Genomic DNA, 26,078 nt, shown 5'->3' with positions numbered 1-26,078 from the left:
AGATGTAAGAAAGTACGTGTAAGAGCCCCCCTCCATGCAGCTACTCCTGCAACTTTCTCACACCCCATGCTGCTCACGTACAGTTACACCTGCATCTGGGGACCATGAAAAAACTACTTGTACATTGCACTGGTAAGCACCCCGGCTCGCCTTGTCCTGGACTACAACCCTCTGCCTGGTTGCTGCTGAATCTTGCCTCCCTTCCCCTCTAGCCTATCTGCAAACTGTAACTTTTTGCCCACTTGATATCGGTATCTGCCTCAAACTCACATATTGCTTGCTTGCTACTGCGTGTTGGTGCCTTACTCAAAATTCCTTAAGTGTTCTTTTAAATCTGTGTATGTTAATGTTAATTTTAAAGGATATTTGTACCGTGCACCATCACCACCGGAGTGGTCCCCTGGCGCTCTGGCGGCTCTGTAAAAAGTGAGGGGCGGGGGTGAGTGGGCAGGAAAAGTGCAAGATGGAAGTGATGTGCTGTTGGCAGCCTCAGCCCGGTGGGTCCATTGGCTGAGCTTGGGGTGTTTTACGGTCGGTGTCGTCGTGTGCTGTTGTGCAAGTCTATGTGCGGTTTGTTTTGTTGTTGCAGTGTAGTGAAGTTTGTGCGGTTTGCTGCGTTTAAGGCTTGTGGTTGTGTTTGGTTCGAGTTTGAGAGGTGTATGCAGAGGAGTGAAATTGTTAGTTGGTTGGTTATTGATTCCTGATTGCACGCTTGGTCCAGGCTTGGCAGGAGGGTCGTATATCAATCATTGAATTACATTTCTATCTCGATGCAACGCTGGCTAGGTTGAGGATTCCATCTAAGTGTGCCTTATGCTAACATTTACAATTCTATCTAGATGCGACGCAGGCTGAGCTTAGGAATTCCCTCTATGTGTGCACATGCTAACATTTGCAGTTCTATCTAGATGTGACGCAGGCCACATTGAGGAATCCATCTAAGTGTGCCATTGGGTGCTTATCTAGTGCTTTTTGGGAAACTCGAATTTAGGTGTGCTTCTAAATCCTCAATTTTGTGCTATATTTAGTGCTTTTTGGGAAATTCGAATTTAGGTGTGCTTTTAAATCTGTGCATCCTCCATTGTGTGCTGTATTTAGTGCTTTTGGGGAAATTCGAAGTTAAGGTGTGCTTTTAAATCTATGCACTGATTGTCTTCCATGTGATTGCCTGGCTACTAGGCCACTTGGTGAGTTCCTGTGCACTGTGCAGTGCCCCTGTTTATCTCTCTCCCTCTCCACTCCAATACTCCCATAGCACTAGCTCTCTGATCTAGTCTAACTGCTATTCTATAACTAATCCTACCTCTCTCATGAAGTCTGAAAGAAAAAAGCAGAAAAAAGCACTCTCGGACTCTAATCCAGGCCTACCTATTGCTGACACATACATCAATGCCATTTCCAGGCTAACTATTATCGACATCCTCTTCTCGGTCCCTTTTCATGACCTATGGACCCCCCATTTGGTCTCCACTCTTTCCCCTTTCACCTCCTCACCCATTAATGGTGGCACTAGATGGAAAGTACTCCTGGCATACTTCTCATCCTCTGGGTGCATCATTAATCTATCACAATGACACTATGATGGCCCAAGGTACTCAACCTATTCTTCTCTTTCTCCACCGGTGCTTGCCCTCTCTCATAAATGTCCTCCCTTCTCCTGCCACTCCTTCCTCCTCACCTCTCACCTCTCCACCACCACCGATGGGAGTACCACACCCCTGAACCCCCGCTCGGAAACCTTTCAAAGGTAGTAACCAGCTTAACTTAGCCACCCTGAGCACTCGCTCTGCTGTCAAACACTCCTCTGACATCTGTCTCCTTCTAGAAGACTTTGATCTATCTTGACGTGTAAGCTTGTCAGCATCGATATGGCCTCTGTCAAAGGCCCATTCTCGTCATCATTAGAAGGTATGAATGTGCAACATGATTCTCCGATTTTGGCACAAACACCTCCATCCATAGCTGTGATCTTGTCTAGGACATATCTGTTCTCGAGTGTCATTAGTCTTATGGCTCTGAGCTCTTCTTTGATTGTGTTGAATCCCTTTATAGTAGTATTGATCGTCTGCAGAAGCTCCCATCTGGTTATCTGTAACCATTTGGTATTATCCATCGTCTGGATCCCTAGCATAAAGATAATTGTGAATATTGAGGATGTTTTACTGAACAACCTGTGTTCATACGGAATGGAGTCAAACACTTCTATTGACTTTGCTGATAAGTAATTCTCCCTCTTCATTCGTTTAATAACTTCAAGTGATCTCTTATTTCTTAGATGAGCATCGACCATGGGAAATCCTCCAATGTTCAGGTCACTTTTCGGAATCACTAATGCTGGAACATGGATAAGCACCATAGAACATAATCCACCCCAATCTCTGGGTAGCTTCATGTAAGCACTGGATCCACAGGCCCAGTAGTGGTCCATTATCACTACTGTCCCATCCTTCATTCCAGGTATGTCGAAGATTCGACTGCACTGTTGATTCTTGCCAACTTTTCTTGTGCCATTGTTTCTGAAACACAGTTCTGCATTTGCCACAGGCACTATCTGTATTGGGCCTCCTCTGTCTTCAACCCAGGTTAGTAGCTTGGCAGGTGTTCGCTCATTTGGTCGAAAAAAAAAGATCGAATGACCATTTGGTCGAAACCAAATGGTTGAAAAAAAAATGGTCGAAATTTTTTTTGTATTTATTTATATATATATATTTTGTTTTGTTTGGTTAAAAAAAATGTATATATAAAAAGGGGGGGTAGGGGGGAACCCCCCACAAAAATAAAATGTAAAAAAATTTTTTAAAAAAATTCAACCATTTCGATTTCGACCATTTGGTGTCGACCAAATGGTCATTCGACCATTTCGTTGTCGACCAAATGACTGGTAGCCAGCTTGGCAAGCTTCAGCCATAGTGGTTTGCATCCTTCCTCCACACGATCTATAACCGGTTTGCGATGTCCAGTTACTGCCACTGCTCTGCATATAACCACGCTTTCTTCCCAGCCATTTGGTGGAAGTACTGTTTCCCAAACGTGCATCTGGCCTCTTTCTTTGCAACTTCGTATTTCTTCCATTTTTCCTTAGCAATTGAGCTTCCTGTTTACTTCCCATCTGATTCCTGCTCCCTTCATTCCAAGCTGTTGATATCTTATCACATGATTCGTTGTGTGTGCTCTTGCTCTTGTCTTTATATCTTGAACATAAACGTCTTCATCTGCCGTTGACCATTCTGTAACCCATATCAAAGATGCTGTTCGACCCTGGAATTGACCTCTTGTATGGTAGAGTGCAAGTTGAGTCAGGTAATGAGCTGTCTGGACATCTATTGCAATAGCTATAAATATCTTAGAGTTCCCCAATGCATAGGGTAGGAGAGCACAAACATAGCAACTCTCCTCAGAAGTTCTTTTGCCTACTTCGTTCATGTACTGATACCACATGTTATTCCCCAAATGTGCTGTAATGTCGAGATAATTATTGAACTCATCATCTTCTCTTACTCCTCTCTTGGGCCTCTTTCTTGCAAGTGGAGTACGTGCAAGTAACTCATGAAATATATCAGTACCCATCCTTCCTACTGGGGGAATCATAGGGACCTTCGTCAGTGGGATCGGTAACTCTACATGTGTCACGGGTGTAGGAATAATCACATAGGGTATTGGGCTTAGTGAAACAGTTATGTCTGCAACTGTCCTTTGTGTGGGGAGGGACAAAGGAACTGCTGCTCTCCTTGGACCAACATAATAAACAGTGTGTATCATGGGAAACAGAAAAACAATAATGAATATGGTACATGCATATATTATACACCAGTACATTAGACCCCACCAGCGGTGATTCCTAATATGTCGCTGTGCTCTCTAGTTGTCTGCTACATTATTACTATCAATACTCCACATCTTGCCAGTGAATTACTTTTAAGGAAGTAAAACATGGTTTTAATCAGGCAAGTTTATCAGATGCTCAGGAAGCTGCAGGATTTGCTCAATTATGGCTGAGAACAATCTCCTTACGATTGGACCATTTTTAGGATCTTGCAGAAAAACACAAATATCAGCAGTTCTCCCCACCAGTGCAGGATATGCTCGCAAGATGAAGAGAAAAACAACCAAAACGAGCCGATGAGTGTTGACATCAGACAACACCATGAGGATGACCAAACAAGAACTCAGTAAGAAAGGAATTGGGGAACTGCTGCCTCTTCCAATCATCAAAAAGAAATTCAAGATCTGGCATCCTTTTTCAGGACCCAATACTTCTCTAAAGTCCAAATATTTCAAAAGATCTCTGTGGCTCAAGCAATCGGGGTTTCACACCTGCTATGATATCTATAAGCAGTGTTCGACAGAAGCCACAGTCCAAATGCAAACTTGCATTTATTCAGTCAGCACCTTCTGCGTCCTTCTTCCTCGCCATTGATAGAGTCTGCACGTGCTGAACTACTTCAGGTTGGCTTGCTTCCGATTCGATGGGTAGGGGCGTGTCAGTCTCTCAAGCATATGGCTTGACATCACTCAAATGTTTCCAGGTGTGCCTTTCTGGGACCTTTTCTGCTGAAGGGGTGATATTCTCAACTACAAATGGACCAACAAAACTGGGCTTGTAACACTTCCTTATGAAATTGCGGATTAGGACCAAATCTCCAATGTATAGTCTACAAAGAAGTTCTGATAGTCTGATTGCTGCACATTTTTTGTTTGCATATTGAGACCGCCACCCCTTGCTGCTGTGTTGATCTGAAATGACAGAGATACTAGCGGTCATACATGTAAAATAGTAGTCATTTATCTCATTTCCTAACATTTTCTGCTGTCTTCTGTGCATCACCTCTAATCCTCGATGGAGGAGTTAGAGGTGTTCTCATATGCCTCCCTGTTACCAGCTCATGAGGTGTGAGGCGATGGTCTGACCCAGGCTGATTCCTTAATGCATATAATACCAAGGGTAGGCAGTACAGCCATCCCTTCTTCAGGGTTAACTTTAATTTAGCTATTCTGTCTTTGAGCAGACAATTGAGTCTCTCACATATGCCATTTGCTTGCGGCTGATAAGCAGAAGAAAATGCATGTTTAATATTGAACAGCAAACTTATCTGTTCAAACAGTTAATTCACAAAATGTGGACCATTGTCGGACCTCAAAACTTCACATATTCCCATCTAGGAAATACTTCTCAAACTAAAATGTTCGCAGCCCAAGTAGCATCAGGATGTGTGCATGGACCACCTTCAATCCATCTCGATAAAGTGCACACTACCACTATCATATACCTGTATCCACTACATATCTGCAGTATATCAACATAATCAATATGTAAATGCAGAAAAGGACCATTCGGTCTGGGGATCACTCCCTGGATCGTTCGCAGTGTATGCCCAGCAGTAAACCTTTGACATACGATGCAATTTACTGCGTAAAATGCAACATGTTCTACCAGGTTTGGTACGAACCAGTCTTTTGCAATAGTTGCAGCCAGACTTTCCCTAGTTACATGCGCAGGGTAGTGCAGCTGTTCTAGCGTTACCTTCAGTAAGGCTACTGGCATCACTGGCTTTCCAGTGCTATCTTGCCGCCATAAGGCTTCGGTGGGTGATAAAGAACACCCCCTCCTTTCCCATAGCTCCTTCTCATCCTGTAGAGCATTTTCCTGTATTTTGATCAACTGTGTTTTTTGGTAAATGATTCAATCCTTCTTGCATTATCATAGATATAGACACCCCCCTCTTCACATTAGTGGTATCGAAACTTGAAATATCTGAGGAATCTGCAACCCTCTTGGCCTCTAAGTCTGCTGCTTCGTTCCTGCATGAAATAAAGTCAGTTCTCTTAGTATGTGCTGTGCATTTGCAATGGCTGCTGAGAGCTGTAGTGCTTTAATGAGCCTTCCAATAATACTGCGTGTTGCACTGCAGTGCCGTCCGCTCAGAGGTAACCCCTCCTTTTCCAACGTGCTAACCCTGCATGCACAGTCGATGTCACATAGGTGGAGTCACTGTACACCATCACTTCCTCTCCTACGTACTTCTCAAGCACGATAATAAGCACCACCAATTCTGCAGCTTGTGTTGAAAATTGTGATGGCAGCCTTAGGCTTGCCACTGCTTCAAGTTCTCAGTTTTCCCTGTATCTCACTACAGCTGACCCAGTCCGTCTTTCTCCATTATTTTGATTGATTTTCAAAGAGCCATCAATAAAGAGAATATCTCCTTCTGACAGCGCGTTTTCACTTACACGCAGTAAGTCGTCATAAGCTTCTCCATAGCTAGCACAATCATGCACTTGCTCACCTTCTGCCATGGGCTCAGCTACAAATATGACAGGGTTCACTATCCTGCATCTGACTATCTTTATTGCAGGATTCGATATGACTACTTCATATGCAGAAGCTCTCTGGTGCGTCAATGTGCCCTTAGGTTTTTCCAGAATTGCAAACAAGGCATGCTCAATGAATAACGTCAAAGAACATCCCATCACTATATTTGTAGCGTTCACAATGGCGAACGTGGATGCAGCCAATGACTGTTCGCAAGGAAAGTGTCCTATCATACCTGGATCTAGAATCCCACTATAATATGCCAGAGGTTTATATCCCAGAGTATGGGATTCCCATTCATTACAGTAGCACCTCCCTGTCCTCTCATAACTGGATCTAGAATCCCACTATAATATGCTAGAGGTTTATATCCCAGAGTAGTTCTCTGTGTAAGTACTTCTGTCATAACTGTCCCATTAATGTGCGAAAACAGGTAGAACTCTTCAGAATAATTGGGAATTCCTAAAACTGGTGCAAAGCAAATTGCATTTAACTTATCAAACCCTTCCTCCAGTTTATGTGTACCTTTGTAAAAGCCCACAGAAGTGGTCTCGTATATGAACTATAATCAAAAACTGCTTCATCTGCTTTATTGTGTGCGGTTTTGCCGTCTTCATAATAGCCTCAGCTCTTTCAGGTGTAACCTTTTTTCCCTCATGCGAAATTAACTGACCTATGTACAATACTTCCTTTTGACAGTACTGAAATTTCTCTCTGTCTACCTTGTATCCCTTTTCTGCCAATATGAACATTAACTGTATTGAGCCTTCCCTGGACTCGTCTTCTGCCATGCTGCAAATTAAAATATCATCTATGTATTACAGGACAACACTTTTCCCTTTCAATACAACATTGCCTAGGTCCATCTGCAGGACTCTATTAAAAATCTATGGGGACTCACAGTACCCCAAAGGTAAATGAGTGCTTTTCAGTTTTGTCTGACGGAAGGTAAATGACATCAGATCTTGAGAGCCTTTATGCAGCGTGATTGAGAAAAATGCATGAGCGAATTGCATCTGTGTCTACTAAAAAAGAAAAGTATTTGCCTCCTATTGATACATCAACCCTCGGTTCCTCTTGGGGGTCTCGTGTTATCGATAGTACTGAACACCTCAAGTCACCCTGTGAGCTGTCCTATTGAGGATATATGCACATCCCATTACCCCTGAATGGGATTCCCATTCATTACAGTAGCACCTCCCACTCTAGGTGTCATTAATTGTCCCGTGTTTGTGTTCTGTTGTAGTTACATGGTTGCGTGCTGTGACTGCCCTTTCGGCGGACTCAATGGTGCATGCTGCACTTGCTGTGCCTGTTGTATTTGCAGCACTTGCTGCTGAAACACAGTCTGATCTTGTGCAAACCCATTTCTAACTTGTGGACTATACGCCGGAGGGTAGGCTGTCCCCCCTCTTGGGAATTGCCCATTCTATACATACCCTGAGTCTTCTGATTATCATTCTGTACATGAAAACCACCTCTTCCTCTGAAGCCCATCTGGCCTCTCTGCATGAACCCACATCCTCCTTAGTCCATCTGATGTTGATTATTCGCCTGTGATGCACCTATAGGTTGCTGCATTCCCAACCCATCTTCGCTTGTTAGAACCGCTCCTTCTAGAGAGTATTTTGACAGTATTTTCTGAACTAATTGAACTTCTTCATGCTTTCTAACTTCCTCCTGTTTTTTATTCTTCTCTTGTAGAAGCTGACAGTGATGCACAATCATCAACTGTATCTCCGCCCATAGCTTTGCTTCCATACCCACTGATTTCTTGAGCTGCCTCTGAACTTGCTCTGGCAGTCCCTGGCATAGAATGTGGTAAAATACCACCACTGACTTTCCCCAAGGCTCACGGGTTTCCTAAAACCACTGTTCCTGAATGGATTTAATGTAAAAAAGAGGATCTTCGTCTGGTTGCATCTTACGTGCCATAATAGCACCCATATCTGAGGCATCAGGATACTGTAATCTCAGAGCTCTCCAAAAATCTGCTCTACAGTTATTAACTGGCGCTCCATCATGCGCTGTGTTCTGTGCCGTGACACACGAGTATCCTGCTCATATCCAAATATCGGCAGCCCTTTCCCCAAGAATGGCTGCTAGGAGACCTTTAATGTCCCCTATAACTAGAGTATATCCGCCTGTCATTTTCTATAATTCATAAATCCATTTTCCTGCGTCCGCCGTTAAACTAGGGGGTTTACACCTGAAATTATCCTTATCCATCTGCGGCCATGGGATATACTGTGGCCTAGCCCCTCCTTTCTCCAATTGGGGGAACTGCGTATACCCAGATCTGCCATCTGTTCCCATTATCTGCCTATCCATAGTAGCATAGTAGAGACAATGGTTCCACATCACCTTCTACCGGGCAATGACCTCAGCCTACTCACATATGGTGGCGATTCTCCTCTCTCACTATGCGCTCGTCCTTTGCGGTGCTCCGGAAATAAAACTATTTCTGGCGTTCTGTCTCTAAATTGTTCTTGATCTGACCATCAAACTTCCTTATCTCACAGCATGTATCCTTCTGGCCCACATGCGCATTGTCCTTCTTCCCCTCGGAAGGCATCCCTTTCCTCGTCTGACATATCGAGCCCCAAACTAGTATGGCTTTCATCCCTGTCATTCTTATTCAAAGTTAACCTGTCCAAGGACCAAGTTCTGTGCTTGAAACTAAACGGGCTTCCTTTCTTGCCAAGTTATTGGACAATTATAAATCGATCTTCCTTTCCCCTACTTCCCAGTTTGCCCTTTGCCCTTGTGTCTTGATAGACCTTATTGATCCTATCTCCAATACTTTCTATCTTCAGATTCCCCTCCAGGTCTATTCTAGATGATCCAGGCATTGCTTCTTTTAATGGAAGAAACTCCTCTAAATTTATTCTAAGTGGCTCTGTCGTTGCTTCCTGTGACGGGAGGAACTTCTCTATGTGGCTCCACGGTATTACCGGACTCGGTTCCATGAGCTCTTTCTGAATACAATCAATGTCACGTGCCCTCTGTCTCCTTTTTCGCTCCATTTCTTCATCTAACTCTCTTTGTTTCTTCGCTTACCATCTAACTCTTTCATCCTCTTTTCATTTCCATTCTCTTCTTTCATTTGCCCTATGCACTTCCTCATCTCTTCATCTTTGCATTCTTTTGTCTCACAATTTCTGTTCTTCTTCCTCTTCCCTCTTCCTTTCCAACCTATTTTGTTCCTCAAGGGCTCTTTGCCTGTTATCATGCTTTCGTAGTTCCTCAGCCCTCTCTTTCTTTCTTTGCTGCTCTTCCTGATACATCTGTTCTTGCCGTTGTCTATTCTTTTTTTTGTTCTCATCTTCCGTCAACCTTTCCCGTTCCCTGTCTTTTTTATCTTGCTTGGCTTGATGTTCCCCTTGCCTTACTTCCTCGATGCTTTTCCCATTAAGTTTAAGCAATATCTGTCCACCCATCCATTCGTTCTGTACAAGTGTTATCTCGTCAGCTTTATCCTCCTCTCCTTTCCATCACTTGATCTCTCGGTCTATCTCTCAATCAATCAATCAATTTGTTTCTTCTAGAGCGCGCTTTTTCCAAAGGCATCATTGCTCTTACACAGAGGGAACGAAGAGAACAGAGATGCCAGAAAGGAAGGAAACCCCCTATATAAAAAGAAAGGTCTTGTGCTCCTTCCTGAATGATGCAAAGTCATCATTATTTCTTAAATGTACGGGCAGAGAGTTCCATAGCTTGGGCCTAGGCACACACAAAAGAGAAGTATTTGTGGATCTTAAAGTTCGACTAGGATTATAACTATGAAGTTTCTCTTGAATGGCTAGGCCTCCTTTGCCATTTTGGGCACGATGAATCATGCAAAATGACTTGAACTTGATCCTTGCTTCAACAGGCAACCAGTTTAATGATTGCCACACCCTGGTTACTCCTCTTCCAGAAGGGACATGTTTCGCCAGACGCACTGCTGTGTTTTGCAGCACTTGCAAGCAATGGAGGAGATAAGATGGCTGAGCCAAATAGAGCGCATTGTAGTAATCAATACTACCGTTGATGCCTGCTGTCACAATCTTAGCATGAAACTTCTCAGGTACGAGGGGAAGAATTTTCTTTAATTGCTTGAGTTTGGCGAAACCCTGGCCACATACAGCATTCACTTGCGCTTCTGGAGACAAGGACTGTAATATATTAATGCCCAAGTTCCGCACCATTTTTACTGGCTCAGGAAGTGGATCCAATTAATCTGGCCAGAACGCTGAGGTCCAGTCACTAGCTGCCTCTGCTGGGCCAATAACCAATATCTCGGTTTTCCCATCATTTAATTTAAGCCAGTTTACCTCCATCCATCTCCGGATTGCTTCCAAACAATTTCTGAGGTTTTCCTCAATTTCTGGCTGGTCAGGCTGCAGCCTGAAGAAAATGTGGGTGTCATCCACATAGGAGAACACCTTAAAGCCAAATAGGCGGATGATAGCCAATAGAGGATGGATATAAAGGTTAAAAAGCAAAGGAGACACTGCTGACCACTGAGGTACCCAGCAAGTAACCGCCACCAAGGATGAGCGGTAGGGTGAAAGTGAAACTATTTGAAAACGAGAAACCGGAAACTCCTGAAACCAGTCTAAGACCGCGACAGACAACCCTGCTTCCTTCATTCTGGATACCATAATCCCATGATCAATAGTATCAAAGGCGGCCGACAGGTCTAATAAAATAAGGTCTGCCGTGCCACCCTCGTCTCTGATCATGGTAAGATCGTCGAGCACTGATGCAAGAACCGATTCTGTGACCATCATAGGCTGAAATCCCATCTGGCAACTGTCTAGGATCTTTTGTTCTTCCAGATAGACTCTCAATTGAGGAGTGACTACAGTTTCCAGGAACTTCATAAGGAAGGAAAGCAGCAATATGGGGCGATAGTACGACAAAATCGAGACATCCAGAGAGGGTTTTTTTAATACAGGAATTACTAACGCCTCTTTTAGTTTCCTAGGTATTTGACCCGAAATTAAAGATGAATTAATCGCTTGAGCCAGAATCTCAAAAAAATCATGAGGTGCCTGTTTTAATTAATGCAAAGGAATTGTATCGAGCAGCGAAGCGGATTTAAGATGAACTACTATCTTACTTTCTGCTTCTTTAGCTGTTGGATTAAAAACTGAAATGCAAGTAGCCATGTCAGATACAGTTGGGGATGGTGGAACCTTGCTATCTAAATTCATGCCAATGCCTTGATCCTTATCTAAGCTATCCATAATATCCCTTCTGATGGTTTCAATTCTATTAATAAAGAAACCAGAAAGTTTGTTGCACATAATCTGTGAATTAACCCTCTCCGTATTGACCTTGGGTTTGGTTAGATGTTTTATTACCTCAAAGAGTTTCTTTGGAACATTAATTGCTGATTCAATAGTGTCAGCTAAATATAACGATTTATCCTCTTTCAGAGATTTATGATATAATGATCGTTGGTGTTTAAGGATGTTGTGCCTAGAGTCATCATAATTCTTTCTCCATTTACGTTCTGACTGTCGTGTTTCTAAACGTACTGTACGTAATACAGGTGTATACCAAGGTGCAGCCTGAGGGGCAGTTCGTCATCATCCGATAGGGCGCTAACTCATCTGCTACAGTCTCCATAACACTGACTAATCTAGATATATCCAATGGTAAAGGAGCCAGTTCCAAGGAGGCCTTGGCGTAGTACTGTGCCACTTTAGAGAAAATAGAAGCCGGGTCAATTCTTGGCCAATTTCGTTTTAACATGCAGATACTAGGGTTCACGGCTGGTTTTGATCTTCCCACTGTCTGTATCTTAAAATGAATCATGCGATGATCTGACTACGTGAGGGGATGGCTTGGTCAAGTTCGATCGTTCACCTTTCTCTTCCTTGTTCTGCAAGGTTTTAAAGATTTCCTCCTTTCTCTTACTGTCTTCTGAACTATCACCACTGCTAAACGCAGGTGGTTCATATATCGGATTAGTATACCCTGTTGCCGCTTTCAGCACCTTTAATAGATACAGCTCTACATCTTCTCTATTATCGCTGTTTATTTCCGACGGAGCAAAAGACTCAACACCCTACTCCTTGCTCTTGTTAAGCATACATTCTTCAGGGGGCAGATCCTCTCGCTCCTCCTGGAACATTTTCGTGAGCTCTAAAATAGCTAATCTTTTCTCTAACTTCTTCCCTGTGAATGCTGCATGCAGATATGTGGTCATGTGTTGCAAAACTGCTTTCGACAGTGATCCCTCTTGTGGCCACGGCATGAAAATTATATCTGCTGTGCCTTTCACCGATTCTGCACTATACTGTTTGATCTTGGACATGTGTTTGAGCAGTGTTTTGCACATATGCATCAGTGGTGTATCTTCTCCCATTTTGACAAGCCCAATTGACTGTCTATACTTACCAAGGTTTACACAGACAACACGTACCAGAATAATAATCAAATATGAGCATGCTCCACACTTGCCGCTCAAAACCTCAATGTCTCAATAATTTCAATCTACTCTATGATCAACATATTCTTTGATTGGCGCCGACAATGACCTAATATGAATAATGGCCTTTTGTCTCTATACAACACAGCCTATCTCTGCTGCTTCTTCCCAATACTTCTTAAAAACATAACATTCACAAACAAACAGTTGACTTTGCATGCACGTCATGACACCTAAGTCCACTTAGCTCATAAAATACTGCGATGGGAGTTTAAATAAAGTACTTTCACAGATCTATCTGTGTGTCGCCTATATTATCCCCTTGGATTTTGACTTGATTTCTTCTGTGTTTCTTAAATGAGGACTACTGAGCTTTCAGGCGCTATACGACTCACCATATCATTTATCATATATTTTCTGACGTTCCTCCGTCACACACTAAAAGAACCCACCGTTACTTCCCACTATTACATTTCCCCTTCCCCCCCACACTAATGCCAGTTTCTTGGTTTACTCACCATTCGCTTTTCAGCTGTAGGCCCTCGGTATCGTCTCCCCTTCCGCAATACGGCCACTTTCACCTTCAGTCCGCTTTGCACCTGTGGAAACCAGGAGGGATTTCGTCAAAGAGGGACCCGTCCCACTTGTATCTTCTTTACTTGCAAGTTTGACTAGGTCGGCAGTTCTCCACAGGAAACTTCGCATCCTGCCAGCTGAATGTCTGAGGGTGTCGGATAATCCAAAGGTCTCGAGTGTACTAAATCGACAGACCTTTTATTTCCAACCTTCCGACTCGCTACCACTTGAACCCAGATGAGGGGGGGCTCTTTAGGATGAGGTGGTGCTCTTATGGGAAGGATGGGTATGCAGAAATTCCTCAAACATCAATAATAAGGTTGACTCAAGAATTTGGCAAGGTGTAGGCTGGTTTAATAACAATTATCTAAAACAGGGAGTACAACGAGCATCATCAGATGTTACACAGCAAGATCTCAAAGCATTTCTAAAAAACATTCCTTATATACTAAAAACTGATCATCACTGAAGTCATACTACGTGGCAAAGTGTACAAACGTATGGGGGTTGTGATAGGGTAACGCAGAACATCTACATACTCTTTCTATGGGGGTTAAAGTTGTGATTGGGCCTCTGTCAGGTGTGCATCTAAGCCCTCCTCTAGTGCAATCATCTACATCATCACAAATTACACAACGATCCATTGGTTCTCAAACTATAGGGCTCTTTACTACATGGCTCCTTATAATTGGTTGGCATGCTTGTACCCTTCTGGAATATTCCACTCGCTAGCAGTGCATGAGCTGGTGGGCTGGTCTTGACAATAGATTCCCACCCAATTAGCCTAACATCCATCATCGCTCTTACTCTCTAGCAGTCAATTAGCCTTTGAACATGGCCTTGTAGTCTTCACAAATCCTGAGAATATTAGGGAGTATGGGTATACTCGTATCTGCTTGCCTCAACGTCATCTGCTTGAGTCTATTCTCATCTTGGTCACATGTCTAGAGACCATGTTTCGAGTTTCAATTTAATGTTAGATGGTATTAAAACTAATACAACTTGGCACGCATTGTCCTCCGGCTGCACCTTTGCAGAAACTTGTCTCCTATCTTTCATTAATTGTATCCTTTGAATAGACAACTGGTTCTCGGCTGCCTTGGCCTTTCTTGTCACTTGGCCAGCCAAGCCTCCTTGACTCTCTCTGCTTCTTAGCTATTGTTTATCAACTGCGACACACGTTTAGGCTTTCTGTCCATGGAATCCCAGTTTGCTAAAACATGACGTGGAACATCCAGATTTCTTTTGCCTCTATATACCTGGTTGTTTCTTATGCTTCACATATACCTTGGTGGCACCGCCTGCAACGTATGTACTACGTAAAGCTAGCTTCTTATGATCACTTAATCTACTTGCGTTACTGGCTCTGTACAATTGTAAAATGGCTTGATTTTTCTTCCGTGCTCTTAACACATGTACTCTTCATTTTCGCACGTAACAAGTTACTTGATTTCTTTACTTTGTCATCAGGTTCTATAGGTTCTCTTAATGTTTTCCACTGCCATCTCCTCTCCCCTTGTCACATTACGTCATATGACGTTACCAGTCTGCTCTTTCATTCATTTTCTCTCGTTCTTCATGGATCTTTCCCAGAAGGTTATCAGCTCTTCGTGCATACATACAAAATGGCTTCCTTAGTGGATACTTTGCGTCAAAGGCTGCTTGTGTTAGCGGCATCATTACAGGTGTCGCCCTTGTCACTATTTCTGGTTCCCAACATATTGGTAGGACCGGGGTGGGATTTCCGGTAGAGACTTTTGGCTCCTCCTGTAGACTATCCGTCTTTGTCCTGGGGCAGTCCAGCACTGAAATGCTAGGCAATTCTCCTCTGAACAAGAGTACCAACAGCAACCCCAGACACGTGTTTCGGTCTGGTTGGACCTCATCAGTAGGGTGGAGCTGTGCCTCTCTAAGAATAGTGAGCAAGGGGTCCACATCTTGATTCCCCTAGTAATTTAGGGTGAGAACCAAAGTTACTTAAATATTGGAAATTAACAAGGGGGCTCCTGGGAGTCCCTCTGCCAGACATTAGTCCTAGTTATGAGACCCTTACCCAGATTCTTTAGCTCACTATCTTTCACAGAGGAAAAATATCCTAAACATATCAGTCATGTCAGATGCTGAGCAGACTAGAGTAGATGCGCCCAGTGCAGCTGGGTTCTGCAGGCCAGTAGTGTTTGACATAGTTGGCCAGTAGCGTTTCACATGGTTGATCAGCATGCCTGTGAACTGCGCTGGGAGCGCTGGCTTCTACGATTTGAGAACTACGTGGCAGCCCATGATGAGAACGCGCCCTACAAATTTGCCAGTAGACTACTAAAAAACCTGGTAAGAGATGAGGTGGAAGATCTAATACCCACTTTCCCACCAGATGAAGTAGAGGCATAAGTAGAGCTCAAGGAAGCGCTGAGGGCCTATTTTGACCCCCAATGAAACGTGGACCACGAACGGCACAACGTCAATATGACTTGTCAACCACTGGAAGAATCCATGGACGCTCTTGCGACTCAATTTAGCAAGTTGGTGGCTCATTGCAACTTCCATAAATTCACAAATGAAGAGGCAATAAGGTTGAGGATTATTGGAGGTTGCCTGTCATTCTCGTTCCGAAAGGAAATGCACCGTCAACCTCTCCCTCTGGCGATCATACTGCAGATGGCACGAACAGAAGCCAGAGCAGAAGCTCAAGCTTCGCAAATCAAAGCAAACAAAACACCTGCAACAAGGAGCAAGTTTATCAAGTGACGCATGGAGATAGAGCCGACATATTGCCAGCCACCCGTCGAGAAGATACTCCTCAATAGGAAGATGCTACCAGTGCAGTATGCCATTCCCTCACGAAGAAGGTTTGAGATGCTCCGCTTTCGGCTGCAAGTGCACCAACTGTGGCAGGGAAAATCACATGGCAACCATCTGTAACTTTTTACCCAGTAGAATGCAAGGAAGAATTTTCAGGCCTACCAGCCAAGAAACCGACATGCGTGGGTCAACCCCAAGAAGAGACAGATCCGCAAGAAGAGATTTGGTAAGCTATGTGAGACAAATCACAAGACAATCTCCCTGACCCCCGCTTTCCAGAGAACAAAGTCAAAGTGACTGTGCTTACATGATTCAGGGTCTCATCACGACTTTGGCGGTAACCCTTAAATTCGGCGGTAGCGCTAATACCGCCGGATTTAAGGGTCCGCCAAAACAAGACTTTGGCGGATTTCGCCCCAGCTCTTAGCTGGGGGGAAATCCACCGAAAATGTGCGCTATTACCGCCGGCGGGAAATCCGCCGGCGGTAAGAGCGCGAATTTTCCCTATTGAGCCCAATGGGGAATGGGGCATTCCCGAATGGGCTCAATGGGGAATTACATTACCGCCGAACTCGTGATCCGGCGCTAATAGCGCCGGGGAGTTCGGCGGAAGGGCTAATGCCGGTCATAGTCTCATGAGTGCCAGGAAACTTTTGAGAAAATAAAGATGGATATGGTGTCAGCTGAGCACATGGCATATTTTTACCCCACAAAATGCACTGAGCTAACAGTTGGCGCCAGTTTGATGGGACTGGGTGCCATCCTGGCTCAGCAAAACCCAAGACACGAAACGCCCAGGTCAATAATCGCATTAGCCAGCAAGAAACAATCTGAGGTGGAAAGACGATACTCCCAGCCTGAAAAGGAAGGGCTTGCAGTTGTCTGGGCCTGCAAACATTTTCAAATGTTCCTCTTTGGGAAACCGTTCACTATAGTCACGGACTATTAGGCCCTCATGGCTATCTACGGAAACCCTCAGTACAAGATGCCACCGAGGACTGAACCATGGGGGTTGATGTTGCAGAATTTACCTTCAGAATTATGTAAAAGCCAAGAAAAGAATACGATCCTTCTGACTTCATGTCACAACACCCAGTGTCATATGAGTCAACCTCAATGTCAATAGCAGAAGATTATGTGAACGTTCTCATTCAGCAAGGGCCCCCAAACCCACTCACAATGGAAATTGTCCATGAACAAAGTAAAAGGGACCGCATATTAAGGAATATTCAAGAACTAATTTAATCCAGATGATGGAGAGAGATTGGGGTCGAAGATGCTGGAAGTGGAGGAGCTCTCACACAGGAGTTGCAGGCGTTCAAACAAGTAAGAAATTAACTGTTGGTAACTGCTCAAGGGCACATCATGTGAGTTCATTGAGCCGTCATACCCACCGAGCTACGACAACAGGTTGTGGACCTTGCTCATGAAGTTCATCGAGGGATGGTAGCCACCAAGCATCAAAACTGACACATCATGTGGTTTCCTGGCATATCTGCAATGGTAGAAAGCATGGTCCAGAGATGTCATTTGTGCCAGAGCACTGCCAAAGTCAACAATCCAGAACCCCTCCAAATGTCTGCCAAGCCTGCCTCACCTTGGACTCATCTAGCTGTTGTTTTCTTTGTATCCTTTGGGGAAGGGAAATACTGATTGGTTGTGATAAACGAGTACTCTCAATTCCCTCTAGTGCGAATGATCTCGTCTACGTCAGCTGGCACAGTCATTCCTGAACTGGACAACATGTTCTCAGCCTTCTGGAGCATTCCAGAGGTACTAAAGTCGGATAACAGCCCACCATTCAGCAGTTTGGAGTTTGCACGTTTCATTCAGTATATGGGGATACAGCAAAAATAAATACCCCAGTAGGGCCTTAGGCCAATGGTATGGTAGACAAATTCATGGAAAGTCTGAAGAAGGTACTTCAACAAAACGAGCTGCTCTATGTTGCTGAATCAGGCGGCGTGCAACATGCTTCCTGATTACAGAAACTCTCCTCATGGGACGACAGGGAGATGTTCCTCGGAACTGCTTTTTGGGCTGAAGGTAAAGACAAGGCTTCCTCATGTGGCGAGTTTTCCCGACAGAGACAATGAAGCACTTTTAACTACGGACGCTTGTAAAAAACAAAAGATGAAGAGCAATGCAGGCGCATGGCGGATTGCAAAATGTTCAGCATTTCAAGCAGGAGATAAGGTTCTTGTGTTCCAGAGACAAGAACAGAAATCAGATTCCATGCTTGATCCCAATCACATGGTTGACTCTCGTGTCAAGCGGTCGATGGTAACCACCTGTCCCCCCAGGCGGGTCATCACCCAAAATGTGTCTCATTTCAAACTGTATAAGGAAAGAGAAGAAGAGAGCCAGGAGGAAAAAGAGGTAGAAGCAGAACGTGAAAGTTCCACAGGGAGTGAAAACCCAGAAGCGGCAGAGGCCAAGCCATCTGGGAGGCCAACGCAATGTATCAAGAGACCAGTAAGACTGATTGAATGAATGGAGAAAGAGAACAAAAACTGTGAGTGATGGAATCTTTTGCCTAACGGAGAAGTTGTCATGTCCGGGCAGGACACAGTTAATTTCAGAGGACGGGCTCTGCTCGTCACACTACCAAATGAGCACAAGATTGTACCACGCTCAGTAGTTCGCTGGCGCGAGGGATTAAAGGCAGTCACACCCTATGCTGTCACCTGTGTTTCTTTCTCATGCCCTTTTTCTCACGTACAACAAACTGCACTAATGACTCGTCCTCAGGAAATTCCTCCCTTCAGCCGAGGACACAAAAGAGACTGCGCCATCCAATGATGAATGGCAGAGAGAGGAAAGTTCATTGGTAAAGGAGGAATACATGTGAGTATCATCATCAAAAAGTACATATGAGCAAACCACTGAGGATCAGAGTTTGCTAAGATAGGGAGTGTATGGTGTGAATTTGAGGGGGCAAAGGAATGGTCTTTGAGGGTGAGGGACACCTATTGGAAGCAGAGTGGGCAGAGTCCTCCTAACCCAGACAAGAGAGAGTCAGGAGGATGGTAGGGTCCTTGACCATGTCAGTGGTAGCATAGAAGTCCAGAAGGATGAGGATGGATGAGAGGTGTAAGTGTTGAGCACTGGGTAGGAAGTTAGATGCATGTGACTGCTGTTTCTGTGGAGTGCCTACTGCAGAATCCGAACTGGAGAGAACCAGAGACTCTCAGAGTCTCACACAGAGCTCACAAAGATTATGCAGAGAGGGCTGATACAGTTGATGACAAAATATTTGAGAACCTTGAAGTAGTGCGGAAAATGTAGACAGGGTGATAGCTAGCAGGGCTATTGGTGTCAGCTGTTTGTTTCTTGTGAATGGGTAGGATAGTGGTCACTTGAAGAAGGCGAGGAAGACCCCCGGGGCAAGATATATGTTAAAGAATGAAGCTAGGTGCAGGTAGGTAAAGGTTTTAAACAGGAGGCAGGTCAGTTTCTTTGGCAGTCTCAGGTGAAAATAGGTACAGCTAGAGTTGGCCACCTAAGTTTGGTGCTGTTTTGGGAGGAGAGATATAGTCAAAAGTCAGGTAGAAAAGGGGTGGTTAGCTGGGGGGGATGCAAAATATATAGAAGTTGAGGACGAGGGAGGGGGTAGTCAGGGTTTCATGTAATTCGGCATGATTGAGCATGACATTGAATTGCAAAAGGAACACAAGTGCTGAGTTGAAATCAAAGAAGCTCTCCTGAATGGATTCAGCAAGAGGAGAGGGAAGGTCTTAGAGAGAACTATTGGTTTGAAAAGGTTTAGGTGCCAGTAGTGGTGTTGTTGTTCCATTGAGGGAAGGAGGGTAGTGAGACTCCATGGAGGGAACCAATACTCTTTTCAAGTGAGGCCCTGCCCTGCGAGTCACCTATGGAGGAGTGGAAATGTGCATGTGTGTGTATCCTGCCATGTAGACAGTGGACAGTGGGGTGGGGGCACTGGAGACTGTAATATCAACAAGACTGTGTTGTGGGTAACAGCTTTATGATGTTTAACATCTAGCAGGGAGACAATATGCCATACAAGCCTAAATGTTCTAAGACTACTATGGTGGTGATCTGGTACAGTGTAAAAAAAATTACATAACCTATATTGGAAGAAACATGTAACAATGCCATGTCAGAAAAGCAATTAAGAACATAATTTTGAGAAGATCTGGAAGACATTCTCAGACTGGCCTGACCTGAGAACTATATTACATGGATTCTGAATATAGTTTCTACAGAAGAAGTTATTGATATAGTTTCTATACTTAAACCCACTTCTTGCAGAGGGGAAGTTTTTACAGCTACTCTATTTAAAGAACATATTCAAACCCTTGCTCCATGGATCGCCATGTTTGTAAATCGATCTTTTCAGGAGTCATATGTCCCGAGAATATAAAGGAGGCCTGGGTCACTCCCTTGCTTAAGAAGGAAAACCTAGATCCTGCTGAAGCAGGGAATTATCGCCCTATTACAAATGTCCCTTTTATACTGAAAATTCTGGATAAAATTGCCTATTGCCAATATCAAGCCTTCGTCGATGAGCACGATACATTAGCTACCCAACAGTCCGGTTTCTGACCTAACTATGGGACCGAGACTGCACTGTTGGATTTGAAATCATGTATCACGGGTCTTATCGATGAAGGCAATACAGTTTTGCTGCTGCTTTAAGACCTCAAATTGGCAAATGTTCCACAAAAGCATCAGCATGGTTTAAATCTTTTCTAGGTCCACAAAACATGAAAGTGACCAAGGACAATGCTCACTCCATTGCATCTATATTACTTTGTGGCGTGCCGCAGGGTTCATGTCTTTCACCTTTACTCTTTAATATCTACTCACGTCTTCTCTGTGTTCTTCTGTCACCTATGGGCATTTATTTAGCCAATTATGCTGACGACAGGAAGATTGTTATTAAACTCACTGGTGAGTAACAAAAAGACCTAGAGCACACTAATCACATCTTTTCTGAAATTCAGAAGTGATGGCGTTAAACTCTTTGGCCCTTAACAACGCCAAAACTGAGTTGCTGATTTTGGGCACTCAGCCGAGGTTAAAGAAATTGGATATAAAATATGATAACTTTTTGATTGGTCAACACGTTATTCATATATCGAAATCTGTAAAAACCTTAGGGGTATTTTTTGACCCTCAACTGTCCTTTAATCGACAGACTAGTTATCTAAAATCCTCTTGCCAGTACTATATCCAGCTCTTATGGCAGATACGCCCATATTTGTCCAAAGATAATCTTGCACTGATCGCAGCTGCGATTGTGAATTGTAAACTGGACTACTGTAATTTTCTTTTGATTGGTACCTCTCAGGCCAACCTCAAGACGCTGCAGGTGATTCAGAATAGTGCCGTACGAGCTGTGATGGGACTTAAGCGCAATATGAATGTTTCTGAGGCAAGGCGCAGCCTGCACTGGCTGCCAGTTCAACAGGGTTACATCACAAAGGGCTGACGATTGTGTATAAATGCCTGTATTGCTAAGCTCCATCATACCTCGCTGCTAGGATAAAAAAGAAACCGGTTGGTCGTTTATTACGCTCTAGTAACAACACTAATCTAGTTCAACCGCAGCCCACTTTGAAGAGATTTGGGGGTACAGGCTTTGATTTCTGGGCTCCTGCTCTATGGAATTCTATGCCTAAATATCTTGCGGACAGCAGTTCTCTGAGCATTTTTAAGAGAAAACTAAAAACCTTATTGTTTGATATAGGTCAAGGTTAATTATTTTCTTTCTTATGCGATCTGAGTATTTGTTCTAGTATTCCGACTGTATGTATTTTACATCGGTCTTTTGCTGGTGGATTACTGGATGAATACTGTCTTTCTTTTGTGTTCTTATGCTTTTTTTCCTTCTCAATCCATTTCTCTCTTTTGTGTTATTTGTCGTCTGTCTCTTCTTTCTCCTGTGTGCGCCCTGAGGCCTTTGGTTAGTGGCGTATTACAAGAACCTAGATAGTTAGATAGATAGATAGATAGATAGATAGATAGATAGATAGATAGATAGATAGATAGATAGATAGATGGATAGATATGTAGAAGGCTCAGGGGTAGAGATTTGAGTGAGAAGACGATGTGGGTGCCTGTGCCATTTGCCACTGAACAACCCCCATTCCTGTGTGAATGTACGTCTTGCTGTGTCCAACACAGCAACAGGTACACGGCAGAGGAAGACTACTTTTGTTTTAGATACATTGGTTCAAGTTTTTTCTTCCTCAAATGTACAATACTTGGTTTGTAGACTATGTTCTGTAAATTCAATAAAGATTTATAAAAAATGAAAAGGATGACCAAAGGTTATTGCACATGAACAAATTCTTGCCACATCTAAGTGTCTTTATATTCCTTGTAGAGTCTCCTTGCAGTTAACCCTTCTATGTCCTTATTTTGTCATGTCTAGGTTACCCTACTACTCTACGAATCCACAAAAATGAGACAGCTGCTCTCAAAGTCCGTCATGATTGATGACGACGACGATGATGACTTCCCCTGGAGAGTGAACGCTCACAAGTACTACGTGCATGTGATCCTCAGCCTCTTCCTCTTCACCTGGTTCATCCTGGGAAACTACTGGGTGTTTTCTGTCTACATGCCCAACTTTCTCCCTCCGTTCCACCAGCCCCAGGATTACTGCAACAAGACCCTCTACATTTTCGCTACCGCGGTGCTTGTCCTTAGCCACATCATACTGTTCATGGTGGTCTTTTGCAGCTGCTGCATTTACTGGATTTCCAGGCAGAGGGGCATTGACGACGATCACTAGGAGCAACTTGTAAACTGTGATATTCATTAATGTGAAAGATCCAGGACACAAAAAGAGCTACACAGCTGTAAATTGGTGAGAAATGCAGCCTGTCCAAATAAAAAAAGGCTGCAGCAGAAGAAAGAAAAAAATTATATTGCAGAAATAAAAGGGGACCATTAAGAGGAGCACAGTGAAGATAAAACCTTTCATGTGGGTGATGCTTTTGTGCATTGTTACCGAAAGTGTTATCTAAGTGGAAATCATGAGAGAACCCTGACATTCTTATTTTAATGTCATGATCATGGCCCAAAACTGTGAATGCATTGTTAATCTACACTAGTCGGAGCATCTCTGTGATGTTTCCTATTAAAAGCCTTGTCCTACAGTATTGAAACATTCATTAAGGAGAGCATGCTGGAAATGCAGCTCGCATAGCTAGGAAAGAACAAACAGAAGAGTATTTTCTAAAAGATAAAATGCTGGCATAGTAGGAGTTCACATTTGTACAACATGGAGAGGGAATATCTATAAATAGGTTTGCTAGGAAAACCCTCAACACAACAGTCGTTGTGATGGAAATGTTGATAGCATGCCCGCTTTTATACCTACAAATGTGTTTAAAAAAAAGCCTTATTTTGTTTGGCTTAGTGCACAGACATCACAAAAGCTCTTATTTTTTAAATTATAGTAGCAGCCCGACCCTGTTAACAGCAGAATAAAATACAGATTGCCATGAATGTTCTCCACCACGCTGATAGCACCCTGCACCCCTCCGCTTCACCCTCTCCCACCGTCCTTCCCTTCCTTTGCTTCTGAAAGACAGGCAATTTTTGTTAACCACCAGAATTCATTTTAATTTCGCAATTGATTTGATCAGATTCAGCGTCTGTGACCTTTGCATAAAACAAATATATGAATGTTGAAAATGTAGGCGTGTCTGTGTCTAGTTTAATTTCACAGTCTATAGCACTCGGATACAGGGCAAGCAGAAAAGGGATTCAAAAGCAGTGACGGGAGAGGTCAGAATAAAGAGACATCCTAAGAGGAAAGACTGCAATAGAGTGACTGACTGGCTGTATGGGCTACTTTCAGTCAGTGGTGGAAATGGAAACAATGTAAAGGGGGAACCCACAAGGGTCAGGGTGGGGCCAGAGTTTGGCGAAGGGGGCCGAGTTCCAAGGGACGAAGTTGGCATTTGAACTCCGCTCAAAAGAAATGTTAAAAATAAAAGGTTAAAAATGGGGCAATTTCTTTCATGCTGCTTCTTTCCAAACTCCACACTACATCAATTCCACTTGAAATCACTTCCCTGGCAGTGGTGCATACAAAATACATTTGGTAATGCAGTGATTTTTAGTCATTAAGGGGTCCATAAGCACGCTCTACAGTAGAGGGTTACCAGGGTAGCTCATCAGGTTCAGAGACCATTGCTGAGATGTTATGTATTAAAAACTGGTTGTTAATCCTATGACTTTTTACCATTCCTTATAAAAAAAACAAGTGCTATAAAATGTGTTTGTCCAGAGCATGGGTTGAACTAGTAGCTGAGGCGGAGGTATTTCTGCCCTTGTAGTGAAAATCAAAAGTTGACACACATGAACCCACAGTTTAATTTCCTAATTAGTGCTGTCAGCACAACAGAAGCATGTATTTGTGATTACGCAGTTTGACAAGCATATCACATCTTTATTAATGTAACCTGTAATAAAACCCAAAGGCAGGGGCACAAACATTACAGGGTATGTCTGTGATAGTCCAACAAAAAAGATACACATTTCAGAGAAAACTAGTGAATGCAAGTTTAAGCAGCATTTTTGAGTTTGGAAATGTCTTTTTTTTCTATGAAAATGTAAGAAGAGCATTTGGAAAACAATAGTGAGCTCAGCATGTACAAAGCCTGCTTTTAGCAGTGATGGCCCCCACCCCAGTGATATTTTATTTACTTATTGAACTTTTGTATAGCGCCTATACAGCAAAAAGTGTTTCCAGGCCCCACAAGACAAAAGAGGGAGGCCGTGGAGAGACAGGGGGGAAATTAAAAATAACGGTCCTACTAGGGCTTGTAACATTTGGATTGTGCAAGGGCAGTAACAGATGTGCAGAGGGAGGGGGCAAATCGTGGTAAAGGGATGGGAAAGGGAGAGGGGTAGAGGTAGAAGTGCAGGAGAGAGGGGTCCGCAGGGGCTGGGCAAGTGCTGAGGGGGGCCCAGGAAGCAGGGGTAGGAGTCAACTAGTGCAGAGACAGGTGAGGACCAGACTCAGTAGGCTAGTCAGGGAAGGGTGCAGAGGGCAAGTGCTGGTAAAAGGGCACAGGGGATGACTGGTCGAAGAAGGGCCTGGCCAGTACGGCTCATAAGGGACGCAGGCGCCCAGTCTCAGTGGCTGGTGGTGTCTAGCAAGGGAGGGAGAGAAGGAAGGAGGAAGAGAATAGGAGGGTCTTGAGAAGCTTCTGGAATTTAAGGTGATCTTGCTCAACATGTAGAGGGCAGGGCAGCCATTCCAGAGGGAGGATCCTGTAGAGAAAAGAGATCTACCCCCAACTCAATGCTTAGAGAAACGTCTGATCTGCATAGAGATGGAGCTAGAGGACCAAAGGACTCTAGCAGGGAGGTATTTAGGGAGAGAGAACTGGATGTAACAAGGTTGCAGGCCCCACAAAGCCTTGTGAATGATGCAGAGGGTCTTGAATGTGATCCTTGCAACCACTGGGAGCCAGTGGAGAGATTTTAGGACTGGAAAGATGCAGTCCCTGGGCCTGAGGCCAAGGATAAGTCTTGCAGTCCTATTCGGGATTAGCTGAAGATGGCGGAGGGAGGAAAGAGGAAGACTAAGGAAGAGGCTGTTGCAGTAATCCAGTCTGGAGAGAACCAGAACTCTTGAGACATTGGGTCTCATCACGAGTTGGGCGGTAGCCCTTAAATGTGGCAGTAATGCTATTACCACCACATTTAAGGGTCCGCTGAATCACGAATCTGGCAGCATTTCCCCCCAGCTCTGAGTTGGGGGTAAATGCACCAATTTAATGCCCATTTTCGGGTGCAATTAGCGCAGTGATATTAGCATGCGCTAATTGCGCCGAAAATGCCCCATTGTGTCCAATGCACCCAATGGGGAATGAGGAATACCCATTACCACCCAACCCCAGATCCAGCGCTAATAGCGCCAACCAGGTGGCGGTAACGCTATTAACCCGGGCGGTCTCCCTGTGGTAATACTGCCGG

General features: G+C 43.9%; 1 protein-coding gene across 4 annotated transcripts in view; it reads left to right on the top strand.

Annotated features, from left to right (window-relative positions):
• Positions 1–24,986, top strand: part of TMEM272 (transmembrane protein 272) — a 245,142-nt gene extending 220,156 nt beyond the window's left edge. For 2 of the 4 annotated variants that reach the window (XM_069640601.1, XM_069640600.1), the window contains exon 5: positions 22,513–24,775. In XM_069640601.1, coding sequence (XP_069496702.1) covers positions 22,513–22,875 — 363 coding nt within the window. In that variant the 3' untranslated portion in view covers positions 22,876–24,775. Of the gene's footprint in view, positions 1–2,275; positions 2,458–22,512 lie in introns of all 4 variants that reach the window. The other 2 variants (XM_069640603.1, XM_069640602.1) reach the window with 2 other exon arrangements.
• The last annotated feature ends 1,092 nt before the right edge of the window (positions 24,987–26,078 follow it).

This window comes from Ambystoma mexicanum, chromosome 7q, assembly GCF_040938575.1.
Source record: "Ambystoma mexicanum isolate Mex_15411 chromosome 7q, UKY_AmexF1_1, whole genome shotgun sequence".
NCBI lineage: Eukaryota > Metazoa > Chordata > Amphibia > Caudata > Ambystomatidae > Ambystoma > Ambystoma mexicanum.
Note: the sequence above shows the minus strand (reverse complement) of the source record. Positions and strands in the feature narration are given on the sequence as shown.